Source organism: Ixodes scapularis, unplaced genomic scaffold, assembly GCF_016920785.2.
Source record: "Ixodes scapularis isolate PalLabHiFi unplaced genomic scaffold, ASM1692078v2 PGA_scaffold5__190_contigs__length_132052651, whole genome shotgun sequence".
Classification (NCBI taxonomy): Eukaryota; Metazoa; Arthropoda; class Arachnida; order Ixodida; family Ixodidae; genus Ixodes; species Ixodes scapularis.
This window is the reverse complement of record NW_024609880.1, coordinates 7010524-7037872: the sequence shown is the minus strand read 5'-3', so window position 1 is coordinate 7037872 and position 27349 is coordinate 7010524. Positions and strand designations below refer to the sequence as shown.

The window sequence follows — 27349 nt, the reverse complement described above, 5'->3', positions numbered from 1 at the left end:
AGATAGGCGTTGACCATATCATGACCTACTGTAATCCTCACCTCCCGACAGACGAGAGCGGCAGCGCGCGGTGTTTGGAGCAGACAGAATCCGCAGCCTTTCGTAACGCTATGAGTGCATGACGACACTTAAAGGTCTTTCTGTTTCCTATAAAGATCTTTCTGTTTCCTATATCCGCACGTCAACTTGAGGTGCGCAAGTCGTGGCTGCGTTATCCGGTCCTGACCTGTACGCAGAATAGCTCTCCTACCGCGATTTCGCCACTGCGTGTGTAAAATATTTTCCCACTAGGGGCGCCAGCTGCCGTCATAGCTATTGCCGCTCGCCAGTTGCAGAGAAGGCGTGGGTCGAACACGCGCGTACACCCTAAAAATAAGGGTGTATTATTACACCCTTTGTCCCATATAATACACCCCAAATCTTCAATTCGACGTACAGCGCCCTATAATTGAATAGACGGCCCCAAATTTTACGAAGGGCTTGATAGCTGTGTGGTACAACTTATTGAGATAGCTAATGTACGCATTATTGACTAAAAAAAAAAAAAAAAATTATCAGAGTTTTTTTGGCGCCACTGCAAAACTCCGTATTTTCTTCCTTCTGTCTTTGCTCCATACTTTAGCAAGTTAATAAGTTATAGCGCATCGTTATCAAGCCCATCTTAAAATTTGGGGCCGTCTGTTTGACTATAGGGCGATGTACGTCGAAATGAAATTATGGGGTGTATTATATGGAACAAAAGGGTGTAAGGTCATACCCTTTTTTTTAGAGTGTACTTATTAGACAGCTCTAATATGAATATGCGACGGAGGATAACCGGTTTCATGGTTATCATTATTTATTGATATCCCAGATAGCACCGAGTTCTGGGCCAAAACTTGACTTTTGTCTGGGAGTTTAGGGCATTGAAAAGCCCGAAGGAGCCCAAAAGTAGAGCCAAACCTCACTTCCCTTGGCAACAGACTGGGTATTCTGGCCCTAATTCGCCAAACAAATGCCAAACTTAGGCTTCACTTCCTGGTAGTTCGGCTGTCATCTGGCATCTTTGGGCCTAAATCGACACAGATTTGCCAGAGTTAGGCTTACTACGTTGTAATTCGGTTGATATCTGGCATCTCTGGGCCCAAGTCGCCAAACAAGTGCCAAAGTTAGGCTTCGCTTCCCGATAGTTCGGCTGTCATCTGGCAGCTACGAACCAAAGTTGCCAAACAAGTGCCAAAGTTAGGCTTCGCTTCCCGATAGTTCGGCTGTCATCTGGCAGCTACGAACCAAAGTTGCCAAACAAGTGCCAAAGTTAGGCTTCGCTTCCCGATAGTTCGGCTGTCATCTGGCAGCTACGAACCAAAGTTGCCAAACAAGTGCCAAAGTTAGGCTTCGCTTCCCGATAGTTCGGCTGTCATCTGGCAGCTACGAACCAAAGTTGCCAAACAAGTGCCAAAGTTAGGCTTCGCTTCCCGATAGTTCGGCTGTCATCTGGCAGCTACGAACCAAAGTTGCCAAACAAGTGCCAAAGTTAGGCTTCGCTTCCCGATAGTTCGGTTGTCATCTGGCAGCTACGAACCAAAGTTGCCAAACAAGTGCCAAAGTTAGGCTTCGCTTCCCGATAGTTCGGCAGTCATCTGGCAGCTACGAACCAAAGTCGCCAAACAAGTGCCAAAGTTAGGCTTCGCTTCCCGATAGTTAGGCTGTCATCTGGCAGCTACGAACCAAAGTTGCCAAACAAGTGCCAAAGTTAGGCTTCGCTTCCCGATAGTTCGGCTGTCATCTGGCAGCTACGAACCAAAGTTGCCAAACAAGTGCCAAAGTTAGGCTTCGCTTCCCGATAGTTCGGCTGTCATCTGGCAGCTACGAACCAAAGTTGCCAAACAAGTGCCAAAGTTAGGCTTCGCTTCCCGATAGTTCGGCTGTCATCTGGCAGCTACGAACCAAAGTTGCCAAACAAGTGCCAAAGTTAGGCTTCGCTTCCCGATAGTTCGGCTGTCATCTGGCAGCTACGAACCAAAGTTTCCAAACAAGTGCCAAAGTTAGGCTTCGCTTCCCGATAGTTCGGCTGTCATCTGGCAGCTACGAACCAAACTTGCCAAACAAGTGCCAAAGTTAGGCTTCGCTTCCCGATAGTTCGGCTGTCATCTGGCAGCTACGAACCAAAGTCGCCAAACCAGTGCCAAAGTTAGGCTTCGCTTCCCGATAGTTCGGCTGTCATCTGGCAGCTACGAACCAAAGTCGCCAAACAAGTGCCAAAGTTAGGCTTCGCTTCCCGATAGTTCGGCTGTCATCTGGCAGCTACGAACTAAAGTTGCCAAACAAGTGCCAAAGTTAGGCTTCGCTTCCCGATAGTTCGGCTGTCATCTGGAAGCTACGAACCAAAGTTGCCAAACAAGTGCCAAAGTTAGGCTTCGCTTCCCGATAGTTCGGCTGTCATCTGGCAGCTACGAACCAAAGTTGCCAAACAAGTGCCAAAGTTAGGCTTCGCTTCCCGATAGTTCGGCTGTCATCTGGCAGCTACGAACCAAAGTTGCCAAACAAGTGCCAAAGTTAGGCTTCGCTTCCCGATAGTTCGGCTGTCATCTGGCAGCTACGAACCAAAGTTGCCAAACAAGTGCCAAAGTTAGGCTTCGCTTCCCGATAATTCGGTTGTCATCTGGCAGCTACGAACCAAAGTTGCCAAACAAGTGCCAAAGTTAGGCTTCGCTTCCCGATAGTTCGGCAGTCATCTGGCAGCTACGAACCAAAGTCGCCAAACAAGTGCCAAAGTTAGGCTTCGCTTCCCGATAGTTCGGCTGTCATCTGGCAGCTACGAACCAAAGTTGCCAAACAAGTGCCAAAGTTAGGCTTCGCTTCCCGATAGTTCGGCTGTCATCTGGCAGCTACGAACCAAAGTTGCCAAACAAGTGCCAAAGTTAGGCTTTGCTTCCCGATAGTTCGGCTGTCATCTGGCAGCTACGAACCAAAGTTGCCAAACAAGTGCCAAAGTTAGGCTTCGCTTCCCCATAGTTCGGCTGTCATCTGGCAGCTACGAACCAAAGTTGCCAAACAAGTGCCAAAGTTAGGCTTCGCTTCCCGATAGTTCGGCAGTCATCTGGCAGCTACGAACCAAAGTCGCCAAACAAGTGCCAAAGTTAGGCTTCGCTTCCCGATAGTTCGGCTGTCATCTGGCAGCTACGAACCAAAGTTGCCAAACAAGTGCCAAAGTTAGGCTTCGCTTCCCGATAGTTCGGCTGTCATCTGGCAGCTACGAACCAAAGTTGCCAAACAAGTGCCAAAGTTAGGCTTCGCTTCCCGATAGTTCGGCAGTCATCTGGCAGCTACGAACCAAAGTCGCCAAACAAGTGCCAAAGTTGGGCTTCGCTTCCCGATAGTTCGGCTGTCATCTGGCAGCTACGAACCAAAGTTGCCAAACAAGTGCCAAAGTTAGGCTTCGCTTCCCGATAGTTCGGCTGTCATCTGGCAGCTACGAACCAAAGTTGCCAAACAAGTGCCAAAGTTAGGCTTCGCTTCCCGATAGTTCGGCTGTCATCTGGCAGCTACGAACCAAAGTTGCCAAACAAGTGCCAAAGTTAGGCTTCGCTTCCCGATAGTTCGGCTGTCATCTGGCAGCTACGAACCAAAGTTGCCAAACAAGTGCCAAAGTTAGGCTTCGCTTCCCGATAGTTCGGCAGTCATCTGGCAGGTACGAACCAAAGTCGCCAAACAAGTGCCAAAGTTAGGCTTCGCTTCCCGATAGTTCGGCTGTCATCTGGCAGCTACGAACCAAAGTTGCCAAACAAGTGCCAAAGTTAGGCTTCGCTTCCCGATAGTTCGGCTGTCATCTGGCAGCTACGAACCAAAGTTGCCAAACAAGTGCCAAAGTTAGGCTTCGCTTCCCGATAGTTCGGCTGTCATCTGGCAGCTACGAACCAAAGTTGCCAAACAAGTGCCAAAGTTAGGCTTCGCTTCCCGATAGTTCGGCTGTCATCTGGCAGCTACGAACCAAAGTTGCAAACAAGTGCCAAAGTTAGGCTTCGCTTCCCGATAGTTCGGCTGTCATCTGGCAGCTACGAACCAAAGTTGCCAAACAAGTGCCAAAGTTAGGCTTCGCTTCCCGATAGTTCGGCTGTCATCTGGCAGCTACGAACCAAAGTTGCCAAACAAGTGCCAAAGTTAGGCTTCGCTTCCCGATAGTTCGGCTGTCATCTGGCAGCTACGAACCAAAGTTGCCAAACAAGTGCCAAAGTTAGGCTTCGCTTCCCGATAGTTCGGCTGTCATCTGGCAGCTACGAACCAAAGTTGCCAAACAAGTGCCAAAGTTCGGCTTCGCTTCCCGATAGTTCGGCTGTCATCTGGCAGCTACGAACCAAAGTTGCCAAACAAGTGCCAAAGTTAGGCTTCGCTTCCCGATAGTTCGGCTGTCAACTGGCAGCTACGGGCCAAAGTTGCCAAACAAGTGCCAGAACTAGGCATACCGCCTTGGAGTTCGGCTGATGAGGTATTTGATGTACGCGGGTGGTCTTCATCTTAATTAAATAGAAATCAAGTTTTGTTTGGCTGGCCACTTTATCTTATTTTGCTGACCCGACTTTTTGCGATGCGATCTAGTCGCGGAGAGGCTGAGCCAATCAGCGGCGTTCGGAGCGAGAGTTTTTGAGAATCGAGCTGCCAACGAAGACGTTGGACTCGCTCATCGCGCACGCCAGAGTGAACATCAAATTTTTTCTTTTTTTTTTTTTTGCGATGCGATTTAGTTACACCGCGCGACTGCTCACACCCCCGTTTTGAATGCGCCTTTACAAAAAGTGCTGCCATCGAGCTCGCGCTGCGCGAGACTGATGTGCGCACGTCTCGTCAACAGATAGTATTATTAGGTGGCACATTCAAAAGCGAGCGTGGCTCTGTGCGTGTCTTGTATTGTGATTGAGCACTGTCAAATTCTAGCAATAAGAAAGAGCGGAAACGACCGGGGCTCCGTGGCGCCGCTCTCGCATCACCCTCGGGGAATTAAAATGAAATTCCGGAACTTGTACTATTTTACCGTGTTGGCACATTTTAAACATTTAGAAAGTGGAGACACATAAGGAACGATACAGACAGGACAATCTTTCAACTTCAACAACATTTATTTTCGGCTTCAAGCTCAAAGCCCGCCCGCTCCGCGGGAGTACGGGAAAGGGAGTTCTAGGGGAAGGAGATGAGGCGGAGGAAAAAATCCCCCTGTCCTGCTGTGCCAGGTACATCGGGCAAACGGGGCGATGCCTCAACGACCGACTCCGAGAACATCAAGTGGACGCCGAAAGAGCTGCTTCTCAGCACCCGATCGTCATTTACTGGAGAAAATGTCCCGGGTGCGCTCCTAATTTCACCGGCACCAAAGCTATGGGAGGCCACTGCGGCCGAGTCGGGAGAGAAATAATTGAGGCGTATCGGATGGCGGGAAGCCCACAAAACATAAGCACCCCTTCCATTTCGCTCTCAAGAAAGGAGATTATCTTTCTGAGGCCCACAATGGAAGCCGAACGCTGACAGACAAGGCAAGGCGACAAGGTCACCACCGGCAGAAGCGGCCTTTCTTTTCATTCCGTTCCATTTCATTCCAGAGAAGGGCTGGGATTTCCCCGTCCGTTTTTTCCCTACTGTTGAACAGGTCAGGATACACACTGTCCCCTGTAGCTTTAACTGTACAGCAAAGGCTTTTTTTTTTTTTTTTTTTTTTATAAGTTGTTTTTGTTTTTTTACTTTAAAGCGTCGAAAATGCAGAGGGAGCTTAGCTGCGTTGTTGAATCCGCTTCGACCTCGCCTTTTGCAAATCCTCCCCACCTGCTTTTTTTGTCTTCGTGTGGCTGTCAGCGAAAGCGACAGCCGCTTGAAGCAAATCAAAAGGGTGGAGCGACAGGCGTGACCTCTCTACGTAGGACGCGTAGGACAAAAACGTTTGGACGAAAATTTGTCACGTGACTCTTTCTGTCACGCTGATGGGATCTCTGGGGCTGTCGTTTTCTCCGTTTGCCTAGTTATAGAAATAAGCGGGCCACGTAAGTCCGGTTTTCGAACTGCGCTATTCAGTGTTCTGTTGCTTTCGTGCGTTGCAGACGCGGCCGTGTTTTTTCGTCGTAAACGGTCGGAATACGTTCATGCCAATTTTTCGGTAACAGTCATTTTTTTTCACCGGAGTTTGTAGAATACTTGTGATGTGTTTGTTGGACACGCTTCGACAAAAAATGCTCTCCGCCGACGACGAGACGTCAGTTGAATGAGCGCAACCTTCTTCCTCGAATGTAATTCTCGGGTGCCTGAGTTGGATTACGCATCTATCAAGGATTACATGATATCACTCTTTTATTAGTGAGTGCACTGCAAGCATGATTCTGATAGCCGTCCGGCTTTCCTCTCAATCTCCGCGGTTTTTGTATGATGAGTTTTGCTTGGCATGAGGGCAGTGTTTATTGTATTTTATAATTTGCTTTTCGTTTTACAGAGAAGTGTGACCTTTGTAAGTATGTTGAGAATACACTGTGTGTAAAGATAGTTGTTTAATAAACTTCTGGGAGCGATCGAAAACATTTTGTTTGTCCGTATATGTGATTGGATCTGCAAAAAAATGATATGCAACGTGCACATACTTGCACGACGTTTGGCCAATACGGAGCAGGCGCATCGTAGAGTATTCGGACAATATTGCGCGAACGCTAGGCCGGGGCAAAACGGCTGTGAGGCAATGCTTGCCGGATACCAAACGGTGGTGCGAAACTGGACGTTTGAGTGATATTGGAACCGAGTTTCGGCCGGTACGGTCACGATACTGCAAGGTATTGGCGTGCTGCTTGGGAACGGAGGTGATGGCGTCTGACCATCATGTTTCCAACGCTTATTTAATTTAATTCTCTTCTGGCGCGCGTAAAATATCACTTCTCTGACACACCAGAGATATTCTAAACTTGGGCAGGCCTCTTGGCTTCCTTTGGGCACGTATTTGGCACTTCGGTGGGTAGCCAGAGAAGAGCCGCACTTCGGCATGCCCCGAATCGCCAAACTAAGATTTACTGCGGCAGTTAAGGCTCAAGTATGGCACGACTTTGGCACTCCTGTGGCGGACCAGAGAAAAGCCAAATTTTGGCATGTCTAAAATACCCAAATTAAGTGTTGCTCCGGCAGTTGTGGCTAAAGTATGGCACCAACTTTGGCGCTCCTCTGGCGGACCAGAGAAAAGCCAAACTTTGGCACGTCCCAAATACCGAAATTAGGCGTTGCTCTGGCAGTTATGGCTGAAGTATGGCACCAACTTTGGTGCTCTTCTGGCGGACAAGAGAAACGCCAAACCTTGACATGCCCCGAATTCCCAGATTAGGATTTACTATGGCAGTTATGGCTCAAGTATGACACCAACTTTGGCGCTCCTCTGGCGGACCAGAGAAAAGCCAAACTTTGGCACGTCCCAAATACCGAAATTAGGTGTTGCTCTGGCAGTTATGGCTGAACTATGGCACCAACTTTGGTGCTCTTCTGGCGGACAAGAGAAACGCCAAACCTTGACATGCCCCGAATTCCCAGATTAGGATTTACTATGGCAGTTATGGCTCAAGTATGGCACCAACTTTGGCGCTCCTCTGGCGGACCAGAGAAAAGCCAAACTTTGGCACGTCCCAAATACCGAAATTAGGCGTTGCTCTGGCAGTTATGGCTGAAGTATGGCACCAACTTTGGTGCTCTTCTGGCGGACAAGAGAAACGCCAAACCTTGACATGCCCCGAATTCCCAGATTAGGATTTACTATGGCAGTTATGGCTCAAGTATGACACCAACTTTGGCGCTCCTCTGGCGGACCAGAGAAAAGCCAAACTTTGGCACGTCTCAAATACCAAAATTAGGTGTTGCTCTGGCAGTTATGGCTGAACTATGGCACCAACTTTGGCGCTCCTCTTGCAGACCAGAGAAACGCCAAACCTTGGCATGCCCCGAATTCCCAGGTTAGGATTTACTATGGCAGTTATGGCTCAAGTATGACACCAACTTTGGCACGTCTCTGGCGTACCAGAGAAGAGCCAAACTTTGTAATGCCCTAGGATCGCCCAACTAAGGCTATAGTTAGGCAGCGTACTTTGGCACTGATGAGTGCTATGGTGCAAAAACCTAACTGCGCCAAAGTTGGGCGCTTATGTTTGCCAGACCTTTGCACAAGTTGGGCTTTCCTCTGGCATGCTACCTGGGATACGTTTGATAATAAACACATGAAGCCTATTTCAGTTCTTTCAGAAGACATTGTGGGTCATTGTGGCCGGTTCATACCTTGAAAACCTTCCTAGACGCAGGCTTTGCTTTCACTCCTTTTAACATTGCATTTTTTTCTCTCTTTTTAACTTCATGAAAACTACCTCCAGCCATCTTTTTACTTGCCGATATACAATAGGGTACGCAGCAGTAAACCATACCATAGGTGGATCGTTACGGTTCAAGCTCAAGTACAAGATGCAGGGCCTGAAAACATAAAAGCACTTCGGTGCTGTAGTCCAATCCGGTTCTACCTCCTGGCCCCGGCCCCTCGCCCCCTAATCAGTCAGACAGTGGCGATTGGATCAACATTGAAAAACGTTGGTACCGGCCTCTGGTACCGGTACCAACGTACCGGTACCAACGTATTGGTACCGGCCTCTGGCGCCGCTCTGCGGCGATGTGTACCCTCTGCGGAATAGAAGGAAGAGCGGTAATCAGCTAGTGGCAGGGGTGGGAGGCCGCAGGGAAGGCAGGCTGTGAGCTGCGTGTGGGTCCCGGAAAAACCTTTAACGCACGCCGTCAACGGAGAAATCAGGCACTCTACCAGTGACAGCTGGCCCCGTAGGGGGCCCTTCTGTGGGCAGGTCAGGATTACAGTAGGTTGAGGACCAGATACACAGAAAGACAAGCACACGCGCTGAACTTACAACTCTTGTGTATTCGACTACTTTGTTCTTCCCTTCAGGGTCTTGGCTGACTTTCCGGAATGTGATAAGCAGAAGAAGTAGTAAAAAAGTACAAGGAAAAAAGGCGGAAAACAAGCCAAAATAAAGGAAAGACAAAAAAAAAAAGAAAAGAATGAAACGAGAGAAAGAAAGAAACGAAAAAAACTTTCAGCGTTTCCACTCTGGTGAAGAATGAAGACCAGCGGAGCTGTACGATGGAAAATAATAGCCGGCCGCAAGTCGGCAAGCCAGAGTGGAAGGGCTGCCGCCATTTATGAGCAACGGCGGAAGCCAGGTACGTGGCTTGCCGCCGTGGCTCATAGATGGCGGTAGGTGTCCAGAGCTCGGTGTCTTCAGTTCTTCGCGGCGGACATGATCCTGGGAAAACTAGCCCATTACAGCTCCGCTGTGAAAATGAAACCCTTTCAGGTCACCCCTCTCCCCATAGCCTCCTAACTTAACCTAACCGTACGTAACTCGACGGGAAACCAGGTGATTCCCCAGCGTACGTCGCTCAAAAGACGACTTGGATAGTTGAGAGGCACTTTCAGCTTCGATTTCTTTAATAATTTTTAAATAAAAACTAGCGCGCACGAGTAGGTAGCTTTTCATTTCGTTTCATAGGTGACACAAAGTAATACCCGCAGTTAATTTTCCGAAGTCCGGAAATCGTTGCACCGCCCCTTTAATGGGACATAAAAATCATCCCAGGAAAACGGGATGTAAAGCGGGTGTAAGTTCTTTCAAAATTATTAATTTCGCTTATATTCTACATGATATAAATAGAGTAAAAATGTAAAGTGGATCCGCCTGTGCAAAAAAAAAAGCTTCAATATTTTATAAATAAAATCTAGGGTAGGTGACCAATCGGTTGAGCGCACAACGGCTTGAGGCACGTGGAGCGAAAGCGCTTGCAGCAAAATGCAGGTACCTTGTCTACAATACTCCCCCCCCCCCCACTCCCCCATTTTGAATTTGGGCTTTTAATTGGACACTTGGCGAGAACGTCCGCGATTCGCAGAGCGGCGTTGGCCAATAGCGGCGGTCGGCGATCTCGCTGGCTTTCTTGCCTAGGGACACTCTTGGGAAGTAATTCGTTACAAGCAACGGATTACATGTGATCCATAACTTTTTCAAGTTATTTTGTAATAACCAGGTTACTTTTTTTCTGAAGTAATTTGTAATGTAATTTCGTTACAAAATATTGGTCAAGATTTACTTTTATTACTCGTTACTTCTTAAAGTATGATCATAATACAGTAACTGGAGCAATACGAGCAGAACATTCAGCAGCATAGAGAAAGTTTAACAAAAGAGGGAACATCAGGAAGGGGAAAATAGCCGAAAAAAAAACACGATTTCTTGTAAGACCGGTCACTAGAACCGCTAGAAAAACGGGCAAAGCATGGTATACGAAGGACAAATATCACGTAAGACAACACCGAGTAGGCCTCCGTCGCCTTCCATCGTGTTTTTCTTCTTCTCTCGGGCAGGACAAAGCTCTTCATGTTTAATTGTTTTCGTCTTTTTCACCGTTTCACCCTTTCCAACTTCTTCGACATCTCCCGCCACCTGCACAGACATCAAATACGGGTCCGTACCCCCTCCGATTCACGGGTACACAACTCTCGTAACGGACGATGTAGCCTCGGGCGAGGGGGTCGAATTCACTTTGTCTATGATGTGCGCTACTATTAGCGGCGAGTTGTTTTGGTGGCGCCCTCCTATGGTTCCCCCTTGTGACGTCATTACCTTGCAAACAGCAAGTTCGATGGTGTTTGTAAATAGCATGTTGGAAGCTTGAAATCATTGCACTCTCAAGGGAACACTGCCAACACCGTCAAAATTAAAGTTTTTTCATTCCTCTTATTTCGTCATGGATAAATCCCCTTTCTGACGTCATAGTCAGCGTTCGGCCAATCGTGGAAGGCCGACCACAGCGACGCTTTCGGTCGCGCACGTCGCCAATATTTTAGCACACTCTTGAGGCACGGCCGAAAAGTGCCCGGGGCGAGGCTAAGAGCTTCGTCTTCGAGGGTTTGGACAATACTTCTTTTGGTTTACTTCTCTGGGCATGGTTATGGTAGCTATAAGGGGTGGTGCGCCGAGCGCTCCGCGTCTTTGGGTAGTTCCAGCTGCCGCCGCTTCAAGACAAAAAAGTAGCACTGTAGCCAGGATACCGGTGCATTTCTGCTCGAAGGGGCGTGGTGTGAAGCGTCTGAGGTGTTGTGCGAGAGCGCGGGGCACGAGAGCGTCTTGTACTACGCGTGCTCATGCAGGACGCACTTCCACGCGTGGTGCCATTGTGTGCCGTCCGATGGCACCAGGCGAAGGGCACCGGTGCCACCGGCGTCATGAACAAGTGGCATGCTAACGATTTCCTGTTCGGCACACCTCCCCTTATAGCCACCATTGCATCGTGGTCGAGTCCCCCCTTACTTTACAGTCAACTGTCGACATACAGGGGAAAAAAAAGGGGGGGGGGGTTAGGCCAAAGAGTGCTGACAAAGAGAGAGAGAGTGAATGTGGAAAAGTAGTGTGACCCTCTATTGCTTTGCGAAACCGATGGCCACCGCTTCTCTCGCTCTCTATGGCCTCCACTCCCCTGGCCTCCACAAATATTTGTATGATAGTGAGAACCGATGAACGACCGATAACCCGTAACCGCCACTTTTTCTCTGACCGGTCGAGTTTTCGGTCATGGAGTGTCAATCGTCTCCATGGCCATCTCTTAATGATATGTTCGAAATTCAGGGCATTAAAGTGAAAGGAAACCTAGAGTTTCAGTGCGTAATTCGCTTGCCAAAAACACAAACATTGCCATCACCAAGGACAACAAACTCTAATCGACGGAAACACATCAAGGTAAGCTGGGACATCTACATTCTGCATTGGCTATACAATGCCCACGTTAAAACCGAGTTTTTTTCTTTTTTTTTGTAAATAGCAGGCGAAACACCCGAATCAAAAGGGAGCTTTCGTAGATCGCTTTTTTACCTCCGAATCTCATAGCGGAGGTAGACGCTTCTAAGGAGCATGCGCACCGCTAGCTTAGTCTGCACAATTCCAGGGATCATTTCCGGATGCCGTTAGCTAGCAGGATGGCGGGTGTGGCTTCCGGTGCCCTGTCCGCTTACAGGTGAACGGAGTGCATCTACACTCTTTTAAATACAATATTTTATTTTTACAAGGACTACCGTAATACGGGCGTATGTGAAATAGAAAGTAGTGCTTCGGAACATTTTTGAAAAATATCAAAATGATTTATATTGTTTTCTGAATAAGTGTACGGGAAAAGTAATCTGAAAGTAATTTATAACGTAACGAGTGAAGTGATCCGTTACTTTTCAGGGATAGTAATTCGTAACGGTAGTCCATTACATTTGAAGCTCGGTAATTTGTAATTGAAATCCATTACATTCTTGAAGTAACGAGCCCAAGTCTGCCTAGTGACCGACCAAGAGGCCCAGAGGCACCAAGCTTTTGGACCTTACCGGCTTGTGGTCGTATGTCACTATTGAGTCATGTGCGTTAGAACTTCAGGCTAACTCCTGAACTTCACCGCATAGATATTTCATCACCACGTAAACCAGTGTAGACCCATGGCAGACAACTCTTGCACGGTTTAAGCATCTAATGCGTATTTTTTCTTTCTTCAAGTAAAACGTGTAGCGTACCATTCAAGATGCGACCTGCACAGCTAACAATATTTTTAAAATTCATAGCCATGTAATGCCGCGGAATGCCCATATAAAGTTCCATATTTGATAGATTCCTTTGTTTGTAACTGTAACCACTGCAAAAGCAGGTAGGTGCAGCGCGTGAAACTGAACACGCAGCGTGCTCCTTGGTTTTTGTGTAATTGAACAAAAGGTTTATGCGTATAATGCAATTAAATGCAAAGGTGCAAGCGAGCTGGATAAGAATGACGAAACTTACTTTCGTCAGGTTTATGCGTATCCATTTTATTTTCATTTAGAGGAGAGGAGTGTCGGTTCCTTCAAGGTTCACGAGTCTCATCGAGCTTCGGAAGACTTGCTGAGCCAGCTTGAAGTTCAGGGCCTTGCGGCTGACCCAGCCTTCCTTGCAGTCCGAGTAATAATTCCCAGTTTCTCGACCAACCACGGGATCAACAGCCAAGAACAGGGCTGTCTGAGCACCTTCCAGTGGAGTCTAAAACAGGCAGAACCGAAATAAAAAGCTTCAGACTGTGCGCCATACCTAAATCAGAAACTTTTCTTTTTTTTGTTTTAATGGATGATAATTTTCTTAGTTTCCTCACAAAATCTGATACGGTAGCCAAGGAGATAAAGTTTTACAGTCCGCTTCACCTCGTGCTTTCTGCAAAGCCCAATGAAGGAAGGGCTCTGACTTTCTGACTCGAATCCTATTCTCGCAAACTCTCTCCTTTCTTCATTCACTCCTTCTCTCCACCTGGACGAAAATGGCACGCAAGAATCAAATGCGTGTGATATGTAGAGGCCGACATACAAAGATAGCAAGAAAATAAACCAGTGAGCGAATTAACAATACATTTTTTTTTAAAGAGCCGTAGTTTGTTATATAATTAAGACAAAGCTAACGCGGTAATAATCCAGAAAGTACTGCTGCGACAACAAAGATATCATGAAAGTATCAAGTATTTTTAATTTTTCTTATAAGCTTTCATCAAACGATGCAAAATATTAGGACAAATAAAAATATTTTGGTCAGGCTGCAATTAGTGGTGGCGATCGAATGACCTTAGACGCTGCAAGTGTACCTTATACTATTATAAAACTAAAACTCTGTCGATAGATAGTTTCAAATCTTTTATGAAAGTGCGAGAACACGCTTAAGCGTTTTTAGAGAACAAAAATGCGCAATATGCAAAAGGCAAAATAAGGCCTGGCTGAGAAATATGTCGACCAGTCTAAAACAAAATTGCATACTTGGCCTAATCGGAGGCAATTATTTGAGATGTAATTTTTACGTTGTATCGAACTATTTTTGACAAAGTGTGAAGTATCGTTATCGCTCGGATCTTTCATCGCTATCTGAATTGCAATTTCCAACAATATAAGGTATCAGTATTGAAGATACAATTCCGAAGTAATTACTTAGCCATGCTTCGGACATCCTGGTCGTTCTTCACAAAGCAATCACGAAATAAATTTAAACCAGAGTTTTACTTGTAATCATCATGAAGCTAATACCTACCTTGTTGCGTGTCAGTTATTTATCAGCTTTTTAAGTTAGTATTTTGGTAAATGCATTTATTTCTTACTTCTTCATCCCCACCTTAAGCAATAGTAATCCGGTTCTCATTGTACAGCATGTGAGAACTATGTTTCACCCGAGAATGCGGCACGGCATTTGCAGTACCATTGTTGCTGACAGTTTAAGGATCGCCGGGTGGGGCTCATCCTGTACACACTTCTTGGTTTCAGATTCGTTCAGCGCTCTATTGATCGGCTACTTCCGCGATCTCATTTGCTGCGGATAGGAAATGAGAAGCTCACGATTCGACAGGACCTGGTTTTTAGGTCGTCAGCGACTCTATAGCATTTATCTGCTCCATGCATAGATAAAACAAGCATACTTTCCCGCCTAGGTACTGAACTAGAGAGAAGTAGGATGCCATGAATCTGGGAGCGTTCAGCGCAATAGAAGTCCTCACGAGTCCCGGATGAACAGCATTGACAGTCACGCCTGTGAAGGAAAGGTTACGCAATTTGAAAGGACGGCAATGGGGCAGAACGCTTCTGGGCTACTTTAATGCAAAAATGAAAATTTATTTTCTTCTTTTTAAATCGTCATAGAACCGAGTGGAATTAAATGAGGTGACCTTTAAAGGAATATTGTTCATGAACTTCATAAAGAACTCATATGTCTGAAACCTACATCCTGCAACATGAAGGTTGAATTAAAAGTCGATATAAAAATACGTAGGAATTAGGCATAGTGCTAGACTGATTACTAATTTGATTGGCTTGCATATGCCCCTCATTCGCGACCTCAATTGTTTTAATGTTCGTACGAACAAAATTCTACTTTATCTGTATTACAATTAAACACAGAAAACTGGCTCACACTCATCCGTTGTAAATAGATTTATTTATAATCACGGTTCCTATAAAGATATTCGTGTCGTCAGTAATTATGCCAGCAAATGTGCCTTCTTCGAACATATTGCACAACAGGGAGCGTAAACGTTGCGTTTCACTGTTGCGTTGAAGCATATTGTGTTTAATGGGAAATGATTTTATCGGAAGCTCGCATTAGGAACGCACCTCGAAAGCACATGAGGCATTCGAAAACGATTTGCTAAAATCCAGCCAATTTGCATAATCTGCACCAGCCTTGATGCGTTGAGGGGATTTTAGACATTTTGAACATGCAACCCTCTCGCTCATGCTCTGCAGGTGAAGAACATGCAATGCACTGTCGTCTGTCTTATGTGGCGTAAAGTGTTGGCGGCGACTGTCGACAAGCATGCGCCGACATTTTAACGAAATTGTGTGCCCACAAAGCGCACGAGCATTTCTGAAGCATTTCTTCACTTTCTGTTTTATAGAAGTTATATTCCAGCAGTGGCTTCCGGGCCTTACCAGAGTGCACTTAATTGCACGAAAAATAAGCTGTCTAAGCACTTCGATGTCAGAGTCAAATAGACTATAGATGCAGGTAACTTAAAACTAGGTGACATAGTATAGAATATAGGCTATATGTCACATTCGATTATTTGATTCTAATTTATATCACTAGGGATCTTTAGCAAACCGTTGCCATGCTCCGCGGACCGCACTACCGGAACCCTTCGAAGCATGCTTTTAAGCGCGCCCGGGTGGTACCGTGACCGCAAGGCGCGCGCTTTAAAGCATGCTTCAAAGGCTCCGGTAGTTCAGCACGCCAAACACGGCAGCGGTTTTCTAAAAGTCCCTATTGGGGACCTTTCGCAAACCGCTGCCGCGTTCCGAGTACTGCACTACCGGAGCCTTTAAAGCATGCTTTTAAGCGCGTGCCCGGCGGCCATCGTGCACTTGGGCGCGCGCTTAAAAGCATGCTTCGAAGGGTTCCGGTAGTGCGGTACTCGGAACGCGGCAGCGGCTTGCTAAAAGTCCTTATTGGTAGCGTGTGCCATTTGAAGCGTTTAAAGTCAGGACTTAAAACGAAAAATATAATTTTTGGCTGCGGTTACGATTACCATTTCCTGTTGATACCGGTTTTGTTTAAGTTTTTTACGGTTTCGGTTACCGGTTACACGTTCCTAAAACCGTTTTTTTCCCCAATAACTCGTGTAACTGAAATGCTAGACAACCGTTTTATGATAAACGGATTAGTACAGTCCCATATATCCCACAACGGGACATTCAGAATAACGAGGAACTGAAAAACGTCTTAGTACTTATAATTGATCAAAAGGTACACACGTTTCTAGTTCCAAAGCTTGTCCACAATATCTATTTGCATTATATACCGTGATACCCAAGCATACATGTTACCCCGGCTACTCGAGGATTATCGCATTCTATATAATAAAAATAGAAATAAATATCGCTTCTTTGTTGTTCGGCAGCGTCTGTAAACAACCCTCAGAAAGTTCCCACTGGGTGCTGGAACAGGCATTCGTATCTTCCCTTCGCTATAGTTTGTTGCAGCCTAAGATATGCAGAAGAGGCTTTTCCTACAATGAATGAGGGAACAGAACTATAACCCTCCTCTAGTGAAATACTGCCAAGTGGTATAGAGTATTAAAATTGAGAGCTGGGCTAGTTGGTGCAAGTCAAACATAATGTAGATGCAATAGCGCAGAACAAGAAAGACTAAGGAGAGGAACAAACAACACCAAAAGCTATAAACATGCCATGTGTTGTTCGTTCCTTTCCCTAGTCTTCGTTGTTGTGCGCTGTTACACTCTAGTCGTGTTTGCTATTTCCAAGAAAATGCATGTGTCTATAGAAGCGCACGTTTCTCGGTGTCCGATTTTGTGACGCAAGAAAAACGTGTGCATTTATACATAAGAAAAAAAGTGCGGACGGAAAATGATAGGATATATATATGTTTGTGTGTTTGTGTTTGTGTGTGTGTGTCAGTGACTTTATACAAAACGTCAATGTAAAACTTCTGATATTTTTGTTTTCTTTCTGTGTCGTTCAAAAATCGTTACTCGCGACAACTTTCAAACGAAATGAATATTAGGCTTTGTTTTCCGACAGCGCTGCATGATGGTCAATTTACGTCGTTTCTTCATACTGGCCAGTGCAAGGTCAGGAACATCGGTGGTTTTGACAGAACCGCTTTAGATGGACATCGCAGAATTGTAACTTATCAAAAGAAGTGCTTAGGTGTACCTCGAACTTTTTGTTTCTGCGCGTAGTCGGTTTAGATGGTGATAGAAAACCAAGAAAACAAAGACAAAGGGTTCCATAATGATGTAGTTTTGGCGCGGCTCCATTGGCTACATCGAATTGTAGCGCCGGCGCCGGTGGCGGTGGCGCCGGCGCTTCACTCCTTCTGAGTTTGGTTTTTGAGCACGCGCAGTGTCCACACCTGATGTGGGAAAAGCGGTCTTGTTTGTGTAAAGACTGTGTCGGTGCATGGGCAAGAAGTAAAGGGCCATTAAGACTGACTGTTTAATGATAATTATTAGCTAGGAATTATCGATCACTGTTGACGTTGAGCCCGTTAATAGTATTCAAAAAAGCTATCGTTGCCGAATAATGTTGCGAATCACTGGCTGGAGAACCCTCGGGTATATTACCATGAAAAGCGCCTCGAAGAAACAAATTCCATTTTCTTCCTGTTGGTGAAATAAAAAACTATTATTTTTAATCTGTCATTACCGAATTATTTTTACACGGTAACCCCCCTCCCCCCCCCCCCCCCCCCCCAAAAAAAAAAAAAAATATCACCAGAAGATAGCTACAGTGGTGAAGGTATTTCCTAAACGTTCTAGCAGAGCACCCCACCGCAATCACGGCTAGAAGAAATTTCGTGACGCCCTAGAGGCCTTTCAGTGAAGGTTCACAAAAGCGTGGTCTTCGAGACGGCAGCGGGCGCTACCGTCTCGAAGAGTGTAATTGAGCAAAAGGCATCGAGGTCGATCACCTGCTACGCCTTTAAGTGGTGCGGTGCTCTGGTTTAGTGCCACTCTCGCAATATATAAAGGTTTAAGCAGAAAGTACAATTTGGGGGTTTCACATGTCGAAGTAACAAATGGCAGTTGGCACGCCCCAGCGGGTGACTGGGGATCAGTTTCGGCCACCTGGGGATCTTTTAACGTGCAACCCGATCGGTTACACGCCTTCAACGAAGTGGACCTTCGTCAGATTGGGGGCTTCTTGGCCTAGAGTAGAAAGCTTCGATTGGAGATCCGTAAGCCGGCGCTTTGCCTCGAAGCACTGAGGCGGCCCATTACCAGGTTTTCCGGCGTCTTTTTCTAAACTACTTTTCGTGGCATCGTAGCATAGAGAAACATTTGCTCGTGGCTCTCGCTGTAGCGGTTGTTATCTGGGGAGGGCTCCTGTGCTCTTTGTGCACGACTCCTGGGTGCGCGAGTAAGGTGGGCTAGAAGGGCAAGTGTAGCGATTGCTCGCTATGCAACACCGGCGATAGCTGTCCAGCGATTTAGCCTGCACAGTGAAACGTCACTTGTAGGTCGGCAACAGCCCCGAAAGCTCGCTCCGTGATTGAGAGGCGCTCTTTCTTCTCCACTCTCGACCGTTCAGGAGGAGCGCAGGGTGGAGCTGCTGTAGACGTGCAGAAGATAACCCTCTCTTTAAATGGTTGAATGGTGGGATCGCTCCTGCCCTCATGACTTCAACACCGGCCCTTCCGATCTCACCATCACACGGCCCCTCCAAGCGGTGCTTAAATGAATAAACGAATACATTCAGCTGAACCTTTTTAAATGGGCGGCGGCTCGCGTCACCTGGCCAGTGCTATAATTTCAGCTGAAAAACCGCAACCTAATAAACCAAGTTTTGCGATGAAGTGTCTGTAAAGTAATACTTGTGAACATTACAATGAGCGTTACGCGACTGCTTGCTCGCAACCAGATCCACACATCCTCCGCCCTACGGGCCGACAGGAAAGGAATAGAAAATATTTTTCGTGCCCACGATTACTTCCGCTCGTGAGCCTCCCTATCGCCCGTTTTCAATCAAAACGTAAGTGCCTGTTTATATTGAACCTTGGTCAACGTTGTCGGGTAAATCGGTAACGACCATTTCAATCATCGAATATAACTTTCAAATCCTCTTCAGTGTCCCTTGAAGTAAAATAGAAATTGGCCCTTTCTTTTGTAAGTTAGAATAGGCTCGCGCCTGGGTGTAAATGGTCAATAAATACTTCCGGTTTTGAGCTAGAATGTAAGCATTTAGGTATTTGTAACATCAAATCAACGAGCTATTTTATAAAAGCGTATCGCCTATCTATAATTTATAACTCACTTCCCGTGTTTTCGGAGTTTATATTTCCTAAAATTGGGGGGGGGGGGGGGGGGGCGGTATTTTGTTTCACCGATTCATTGTTTTTCGGTGAGTATTTTAGGTGCCTGACGAAATATCAGGCTTTTTCTCCTTTTCCCGCCCGTGGCCACTGATGTGCGTTTTTCCCTATCCCGCTCAAACCCTACGCCCGCTGCCAGTGCGTCGTCCACACACACCCGAAGATTTCCGCCACCAAACGGACGGTCCCGGCCGCCGTTTTTCGGGATGGATCGGACTGAAGCCGGAGGTTTAGGGCGCTCCTGGCCACTTCCTCGGCCGCCTCGGTCGCCGATGCGCTGACTGCGTCGTTGAAATAAGACCGCACGCTTCCGACTCGCACCAGGATCCGAACCTCGCAAAAAATATCCGCCTTCTGCCTTTTGGAAACCGGATAATAACCTGGTTTAGACAGCCCTTCACCGATGTGGCCGAGTCATTGGAAAAAACCTTTAAGAGCCATCAAACGTCTGAGCGACGTCGCATAACGCATACATTGCGCCGATTGATCGCGGGTCCTTGTGGTGCACCGTGACCAACTCTGCCTGTATGAAGGACTCCTTTAAAAGGGTTCTCAAGTCGATTCTAAGATCGTCTATTTATGGCAATCACCCGTGGTCACCTGAATCTAGAGTTGAATAGAAAATACGAGTAGAAATGCCTTTGTCGCGAAGTGTCGCCGCAAGTGCTCTCGTGAAGAGAACGAGGGCCAGTTTGCTGTCGCAGTAGACGGCCAACGGGTCTGCCACGGGATGTGTCCCATGCGCCCTGTCGTCGAAGCGCTCTGCGCTGCCGAGAAGGTGCAGCTCCGAGGACACGTTGATCACTCTGGACGGGGCGCTCGCCTTCAGCAAACCTGCGCAAAGTTCACCGGGCTGGAATGAGGGAGAGTGAAAGACGGGCAAAGTATTTGGGAGAAATCTCTCCGCTGAAATTCTACGCCGTAGAGAAATACAATGTTACAAAAGAATCCAGAGGGCCAGTTGGGTGAACTTACGCGGAAACAAAAAATCTAAAGCTTTTCGTCACAGTGGAAGAAGTGACAGCAATGGATGTTACTGTGGGTACGAACACCCACTTTTATGCATATCCACTTTTCGAGCGCAGCTCCCAGGCGCCCGTTTCCCGGTTGAGCGGCGTCGGCGGAACCGCGCGATGCATTATGAAACGTTTCTCAAAATGATGTCACACGTAACGCCAAGTGGTACGTCACACGTCACAATTTTCCCGCTAAATTTAGCGTAAAACTTTTTTTCCGCCAAATTTAAGGATAAAATTTTACCCTCGTGACGTTACACGCGACGTCGCGGGGGCGTCATGGGGACGTTACGTGACGTATGCACCCTCCCCTCCTCGTCCTCAAGAGCTGCGCTCGGATTCGGCATTACAGGGGAATTGTAAATGTCTTTTATTTTTTATTTACTCGATAACGCACAACATGAGCACATGGTTATCTAAAGTATTTGGAAAGGGAACTCAATGTTCACCCGACTCGACCCCCTGTCTTGTGAGTTGTTAATGGAGAACACTTTTACGAAATCATGAATGCTGCAGCTTCTCCGCTCGTAAAACCGTATGTGAAATATAATGTGATTTTGTGAATTGTAAAGCAAGCACAAAAGAGAGGAGAAGACGAAAGCGCGTGGAGATCTCAGAACGCCGAACTCTGGTTGTAACGATTAGTGAGTAAACCTAAAGCTGGCAGCCTTTGTCTCCACTGCGGTCGTAGAACGCGTTATAACGCAGAACGCTGGCGTCCGACGTTCAGCTTTTGCAATCGAACGCGTTCGACAAGTGCAGTGGAGACAAAAGCGGCAAGCTTTAAGTCTACCCACTAATCGTTCCAACCAGAGCTCGGCTCCTCCTCTCCTTTGGCTTCTCGACGCATAGGGCAGTTTTACGTGACGCACCGCCAGCTCGAAATCTCGCCGGACACCATGATGATGAACTGTAGCCCCATGTTGTTCTATGCTCTGCGAAGGCGTTTTCCAGATTGCCGAGCTTTTTCGAGTCGTGACCGACTGGGTCACCCTGAGTATTGGGCAAGAGAAAGATGCATCATTTGGTGGTGGATTTTTATGCGTAACAGTCCTCACTCAAATATAAGACGAGCCTGTGATAAGAAAAGTCTACCCATTTGCGGCCAAAATGGCTTCAAAAATGCCGCCGGTTAAATTAAAAAAAAAAAAAAAAAGAACAGTGTGAGCACGGTTTAGTGCGCTTCAAACATGTCCCCGGTCGTTCTGAGTTTTGTCGCCGACTTGCCATGCTTGTGAAAATTATACTGCACAAAACAAAAATGCTAATAACTTATCATCTACATGCCAGCTCATGAAGAAAAGGGTGGACATCATCGACGTGGCCGGACACGCCTCACCGGAAGTGAAAAGGCGTTTCATGCAACCGTATTATAGGCTCCTTGCACTGACGTCACATCGCATACTTTTGAACACCATGTAAAAGAAAGAGAGGGAAGCTGATCTTGTAAGAATTTTGAGTGACAGGTTAACCTTCTCTAATCTTCTGGGAGGAAAATAGCGACGCCTGAACAAATCCGGGAGGCTCCTGATAAGAGGGGAGCTCCTTGTTCCCCTTTTTTCTGGAGGTCATCGGAAATGACGTCATATGCAAGCCACGTATAAAGAGTTTTCTCCAGACAGTCACTCTATGCAGGGCAGACATGTATAAATTACTCAAAAAAGGTAGTTAAGTTACTAAGTATCGACGCCAAAAGTAATTGGAGTAGAGTAGAAAATACGCATTTCTAATAGTAACTGACTAAACTATTACCTACTGTAAAAAGTAGCGAGTTACTTTTGAAGTTACATTTGAAGTTACTTTTTTATATTTCTGAGGCAGCGAAATAAACAGCAGTTTTGATCCGTGAAAAACCCTGCGAGCCTAAAATAAATGCAGTCATTTTATGGCTTGCGTTTTCACCAATATAGTTTGTTTGCGCACAGAAGCAATTGACGTTAAAATTTCGTATCGGAGAGTTTCCCCATCTGCTCCTAAAGACGTCCCCAGACAAGCTAAAAAGTCCTTCCACCCTGGCGCTGGATGGAACGGCAGCGTTGAATTTCAGAAATAGGCTGTGCGGGGTCGGGTAAGCGAGTGTCGGCATCTTTGGTGTCCATGACGAAACATGCGAGGTTCGCCGCGGCTAGAGGGTCTTCTATAACAAACTCTGCTCCTGTTTTTCTTTTTTCTTCACCAAGTTGAGATTGTTATGAATGGCCCCTCTTTATTCCCACGACGTTAGGAGTCAAGGGATCAAGTCTGGCACCGCGACGATCAGATCATCCGGACGACTGCGCGTCTCGTTGCAGTGGTGCTACGCTACGAAGTATACTTCGCCGCTTGCGCCGGGTCCAACAAAAGGATCTCTTAAGGGTGACTCGCAATCCTTACCGACGACTACGGTATCGTGACGCGCCTGACAAGTAAAACTTTTCCAATAAAGAGGAGGTCTCCCTGGCGTGGAAGGTCGGAAGGACGCGAATGATTGTGTGGACAAACATCGTCGCCCGTACAGTTGCAGCTGGAAGCAGGAACGTGCTCCCATGAACGGATTACCTGCGTCTGCGTTTGTGCGCGGGCGACTCCGGCTTTGCAAGGGAGTATGCGCTGACGAAGAGGCGACCATGGGAACAGGGGCCCAGCTGCGAGGTCATTCCAGTGGCGTCTCCCGTGGAACCCACCGCTCGAGTCAGAACTAACTAAAGTCAGACAACATGAAAACAACAACGACCCTCGGAGTGTCCCCGTTTTTCACGGTTGCAACTGAAGGACCGGCGCCTGCGTGCGTTACCGGATGGTCAATACCCGACCAAGGCTTGTTAAGCATCTCTTCCTGCTTCCGTGCGCGCCGGTGTTATGTTTTCACCTTGGCCCAAGGACGCCTGCGATGCAGTTTCTATGGCTGCTGAGTATAAGTACGTGGGAACGGAATGTCAGAGGGCCCCTTGTTCAGGAATGCCACCTCATCTGGCGGCGTCTTATTTATTTTTGCGCTCAAAGTTTCGTGATGAGCAAAATTAGCACTAGATTTCGAAAGCAGTTGGCAACTTGAGTAGAAGTTACCTGAAAAACGTAGTTAAATTAAACTACCAATTACCCAAATAAAGTTGTAATTGAAAGTTACCAAGTTACTCGGAAAAGTAATTAAACTACAGAAGTTTGAGCAGAGTAAGAGTAGTTGAACTACGTCCAAGTCTGATGCAGGGTGCCTGGGACGCGCCTCCGCCTGGCCTATTTACCGCACCCAAGGAAATGGTTCCTCGATTTCCGTTTGATGACGTCATAGAAGTTCCATGCTGTCGCCGGCCGCGATCCTGGGGACGTCACAGCAGCAGTGGTAAACGTGACAGAGGCCTGTTCTACTGCAGGTCGCTCTTCAGCTTGTCAGACCACGGAATACTTTCGGCAGCCAGGAGTTGCGGCGCTGTGCTAACAGTGACACGTTCGCCAGCATTTCGTCAGCATTTCTACGACCAACCGCCAGGATTGCAACATCCAACAGCACGAGACTCCGGGCTTTTGTGACGCCATTTGTTGCCATTTTGGGGCCCCTTTCAGAACATGGACGGAAAAGGACGTTCAACAGACCAGTCGTAGTAGAGGCGTTTCAGGCATCGCAGTCACGCGAAGCGTAACACCCCAAGCTTGCACGGCGACGTTTGCGACCACCTCTTGGCGGGGTCCAGTTAATTTCCGACGTTTTCAACTGCTCGTTTTGTGGATGCACGTATGACGTAGGACACGGCGAATCGCATTCACTCCTGGCTGTCAATGAAGGTCTATGCTCATGTTCTAACTCTCTTCGCCACGAACGATGGAAGGCATGCGAAGAGGCCAAGGCGCCTATGCGAAGAAACAACCATAGAAACCGACGCCGGGACCGAAAAGATGCGCCGCTGTATTCACATCGACAGGTCGTCGGTGTCGTAAATTCCGATAATTGATCTTCCACCGTCGTTTACGGTGGCGGGTTTCCCGAGGTCACGGGCTCGTTTCGCGCAGAAACGCTTCGCGTCTGTTTTTGCGCACAACCAAATTACCCTATATACGAAGTGGGTCGGATGTCGGGAATCTTTGTCAACTTCTCTCAATAATATTTCTTTAAAAATAGCAGTACGTTGTACTAAAAGCCTTGAGACAATAAACCACACAACGTTGTTGTTTTTTTACTGTTTTAATTGTTTTTCTAAACCTGATTTGGTTAGCTGAGCTTTGAGGTCACAGCGAGATATTCCGTCACCTTTCACATTCTTCGACTCATTCTTTTCTAGGCCCTATGAACAAGCAACAAGAGGATGAATTCCTTGCGCTTGTGCAGACAGTCGCGAAGCTTCAGAGTAGGCTTGGTCTGTTGCAACAAGAGGTAAACCTACTAGCACAGAAAAATATAGAAAGCGAAAAATCTGCTTCCGCTCTAGAAGAACGCGTTAACAACCTAACAACTGAACTCGACTTACTAAAGCAGAAAGAAATCGGTAGCGTCACACCTATCGAACCTCAGCTTACTACAGCTCTAAACGAACTTTCGCAGCTGAAAACTTGTTGTGACGACGCGGAGGGCAGATCCCATCGTAACAACCTTTTATTTTTTGGCGTCACTGACACCGATAGGGAAACGTGGGCCCAGTCTGAGGGCTTTGTAACTGGCCTGTGTTCCAGAAACCTAGGCGTGAATGTCGAATCAAGTAAAATTGAAAGAGCGCACCACTTGGGAGCGTTCAATTCACAGAAATATAGCCCTATAATTGTGAAGTTTTCATCATTCAAGGATAAAGAGGGCATTCTTTCGTCGGAATTTAAGCTCAAAGGGACAAGCGTATGTATCAGTGAAGATTTTTCGATTTCTGTCCGACTTGCGCGCCGTCACCTTCTTGATTTTGCCAAGCCTAAAGGCACAACTTACAAGCTGCGTCATGATGAGCTATTTATAGATAATAAGTGTTATGTATTTGACGCCACTCTTGGTGCCGTGAAGGAAAACATTGCATAGCAATGCCAGCGTTCATTTTGTTTTTTGTCGCCCAATCAACCTGCAAAACGCCGTGATATCTGTAAAAAACCTTCTTATCATTCTATTTCATTTACTAACATTAGTAGCTTGATACAAAAAAAAGAAAAAGAGATAATGTGAATTCCTGGGTTGAAGCATGCAACGCAGATTTCCTTGTTCTTTCCGAGACGTGGCTAAGCCCTGATATATCTGATACTGAACTTTTTCCTTTGCATCCAAACTTTCGTGTGTATAACTGTGATAGATCTGCCAGGGAGGCGGGGGGGGGGGGGGGGGGGGGAGGTGTGCTTTTAGCTATAAAAAATCAAATTCCGTCTCGCGTTATATCGATTCTTACCGACTTGGAAGTTGTTTGGGTGTACGTCGCTACGACAACCCCCTTAACAGTGGCTGTGTGCTATAGACCGACATATAGTGATAAAGAATTTGTGACCAAGCCATATAAGTGTCTTTCTGAAATCACAACTAAATACCCTAACGCCTTTGTTACTCTCTTTGGTGATTTCAATTACCCGAACATTGACTGGTCTGCCCTCTCTTCTAGTTGCGCATTGTCTCAAGAATTTATAGACTTTTGTTTCGATTTCTACTTTTCTTATCACTCAGCTACTAGGATTACTAATCACTGTAGCAATATACTCGACTTATGCTTAAGCCAAGACCCCTCACACTTCAGTAACATCACGTACTTACCCAGCATTAGTGACCATCTCGTCATCGATTTAACTCTCTCTCTCTCTCTGCTCCTCGTAGATCACATTACTGCAAATTCATTCGCAATTACGCGAGAGCTGTTTATGCATCTCTCAATTTGAACCTCGGAGAGTTTTATTGTACTTTTTCAGTTAACTTCTAGAAAAGAACGGTTAATAAAAGCTGGACTCTATTCAAATATAAAATGATCTACTTAATCGAACGTTTCATTCCACTGACCCGTATTATATCTGATAACATTAACCCTTAGTACAATAAAACAATTCATAGTCAATCCGACAGGAAAAAGAGACTCTAAAAGCGGACTAAAGCTGTCAACACTACGGCTTCTTGGAACGCCTACTACGAATGCGCTAGGGCTTATAAATCCGCTATTAATCATGCCGATACCAAATTCTATAGTATCGACCTCCCCAAAATACTTACCACCAAACCAAAGAAGTTTCGAAAAATAATCAATCCGGCACTATCACTTCCTTTGCAATTTGTAGATGACGACGGACTTCCGCTTTGAGATAAACACGGCGCTCTTGCTATTAACAATTTCTTCTGCTCTATCTTTACTAACGAAGGCTTGCTAAATATTCCCGACTCGTGCCAATCCATTCACCCTTTTATAGATCCTATTTTACCTGACCGTACTGGAGTAGATCAACTGAAGGTGTCCTCCAGCTCCGGAGATGACCAAATTAACTCTAAGGTATTAATAAACACTAAACACATTTCTTCCATTTTCCTCTGCAACATATTCTTTCAATCTCTTAAACTATCTTAAGTTCCATCCGATTGGAAAGTTGCTAACGTAATACCCATTCATAAAACAGGCGATCGCCAACTAATCAGCAACTATCGTCCCATCTCGCTCACCAGCGTTTCATGCAAACTCTTGGAGAATATTCTCTACTCTAACATAATAAACTTTCTAGACTCTCATAACCTCCTTTTCAAGCACCAGCACGGATTTCACAAGTCCTAGTCATGCGAAACTCAGCTAACAGCATTTCTAGCTGACGTTTACTCAAATTTCGATTCCAATGTTTAAACTGACGCCATCTTCATTGACTTCTCCGAAGCATTTTACAAGGTTCCTCACCAACGTCTTTTAATGAAACTAAGATATATTATTCTTCACGCCTCTGTAGTCAATTCGAATTCTGAATTCTTCACTAATCGCACTCAGTACATTTGTATTAACAATATAAAATCTACCACAAGCACAGTAACGTCTG

The 27349-nt window shown here is 46.4% G+C and overlaps 1 protein-coding gene across 1 annotated transcript in view; it reads right to left on the bottom strand.

The window, feature by feature from the left end:
• Positions 1-12881: 12881 nt before the first annotated feature.
• Positions 12882-27349, bottom strand: part of LOC121838036 (retinol dehydrogenase 12-like) — a 95380-nt gene continuing 80912 nt past the window's right edge. Inside the window, exons 4-6 of the mRNA XM_042294009.1 lie at positions 20037-20231; positions 14488-14597; positions 12882-13079 (exon numbers count right to left, since the gene is read on the bottom strand). Coding sequence (XP_042149943.1) covers positions 12882-13079; positions 14488-14597; positions 20037-20231 — 503 coding nt within the window. The remainder of the gene's footprint in view (positions 13080-14487; positions 14598-20036; positions 20232-27349) is intronic.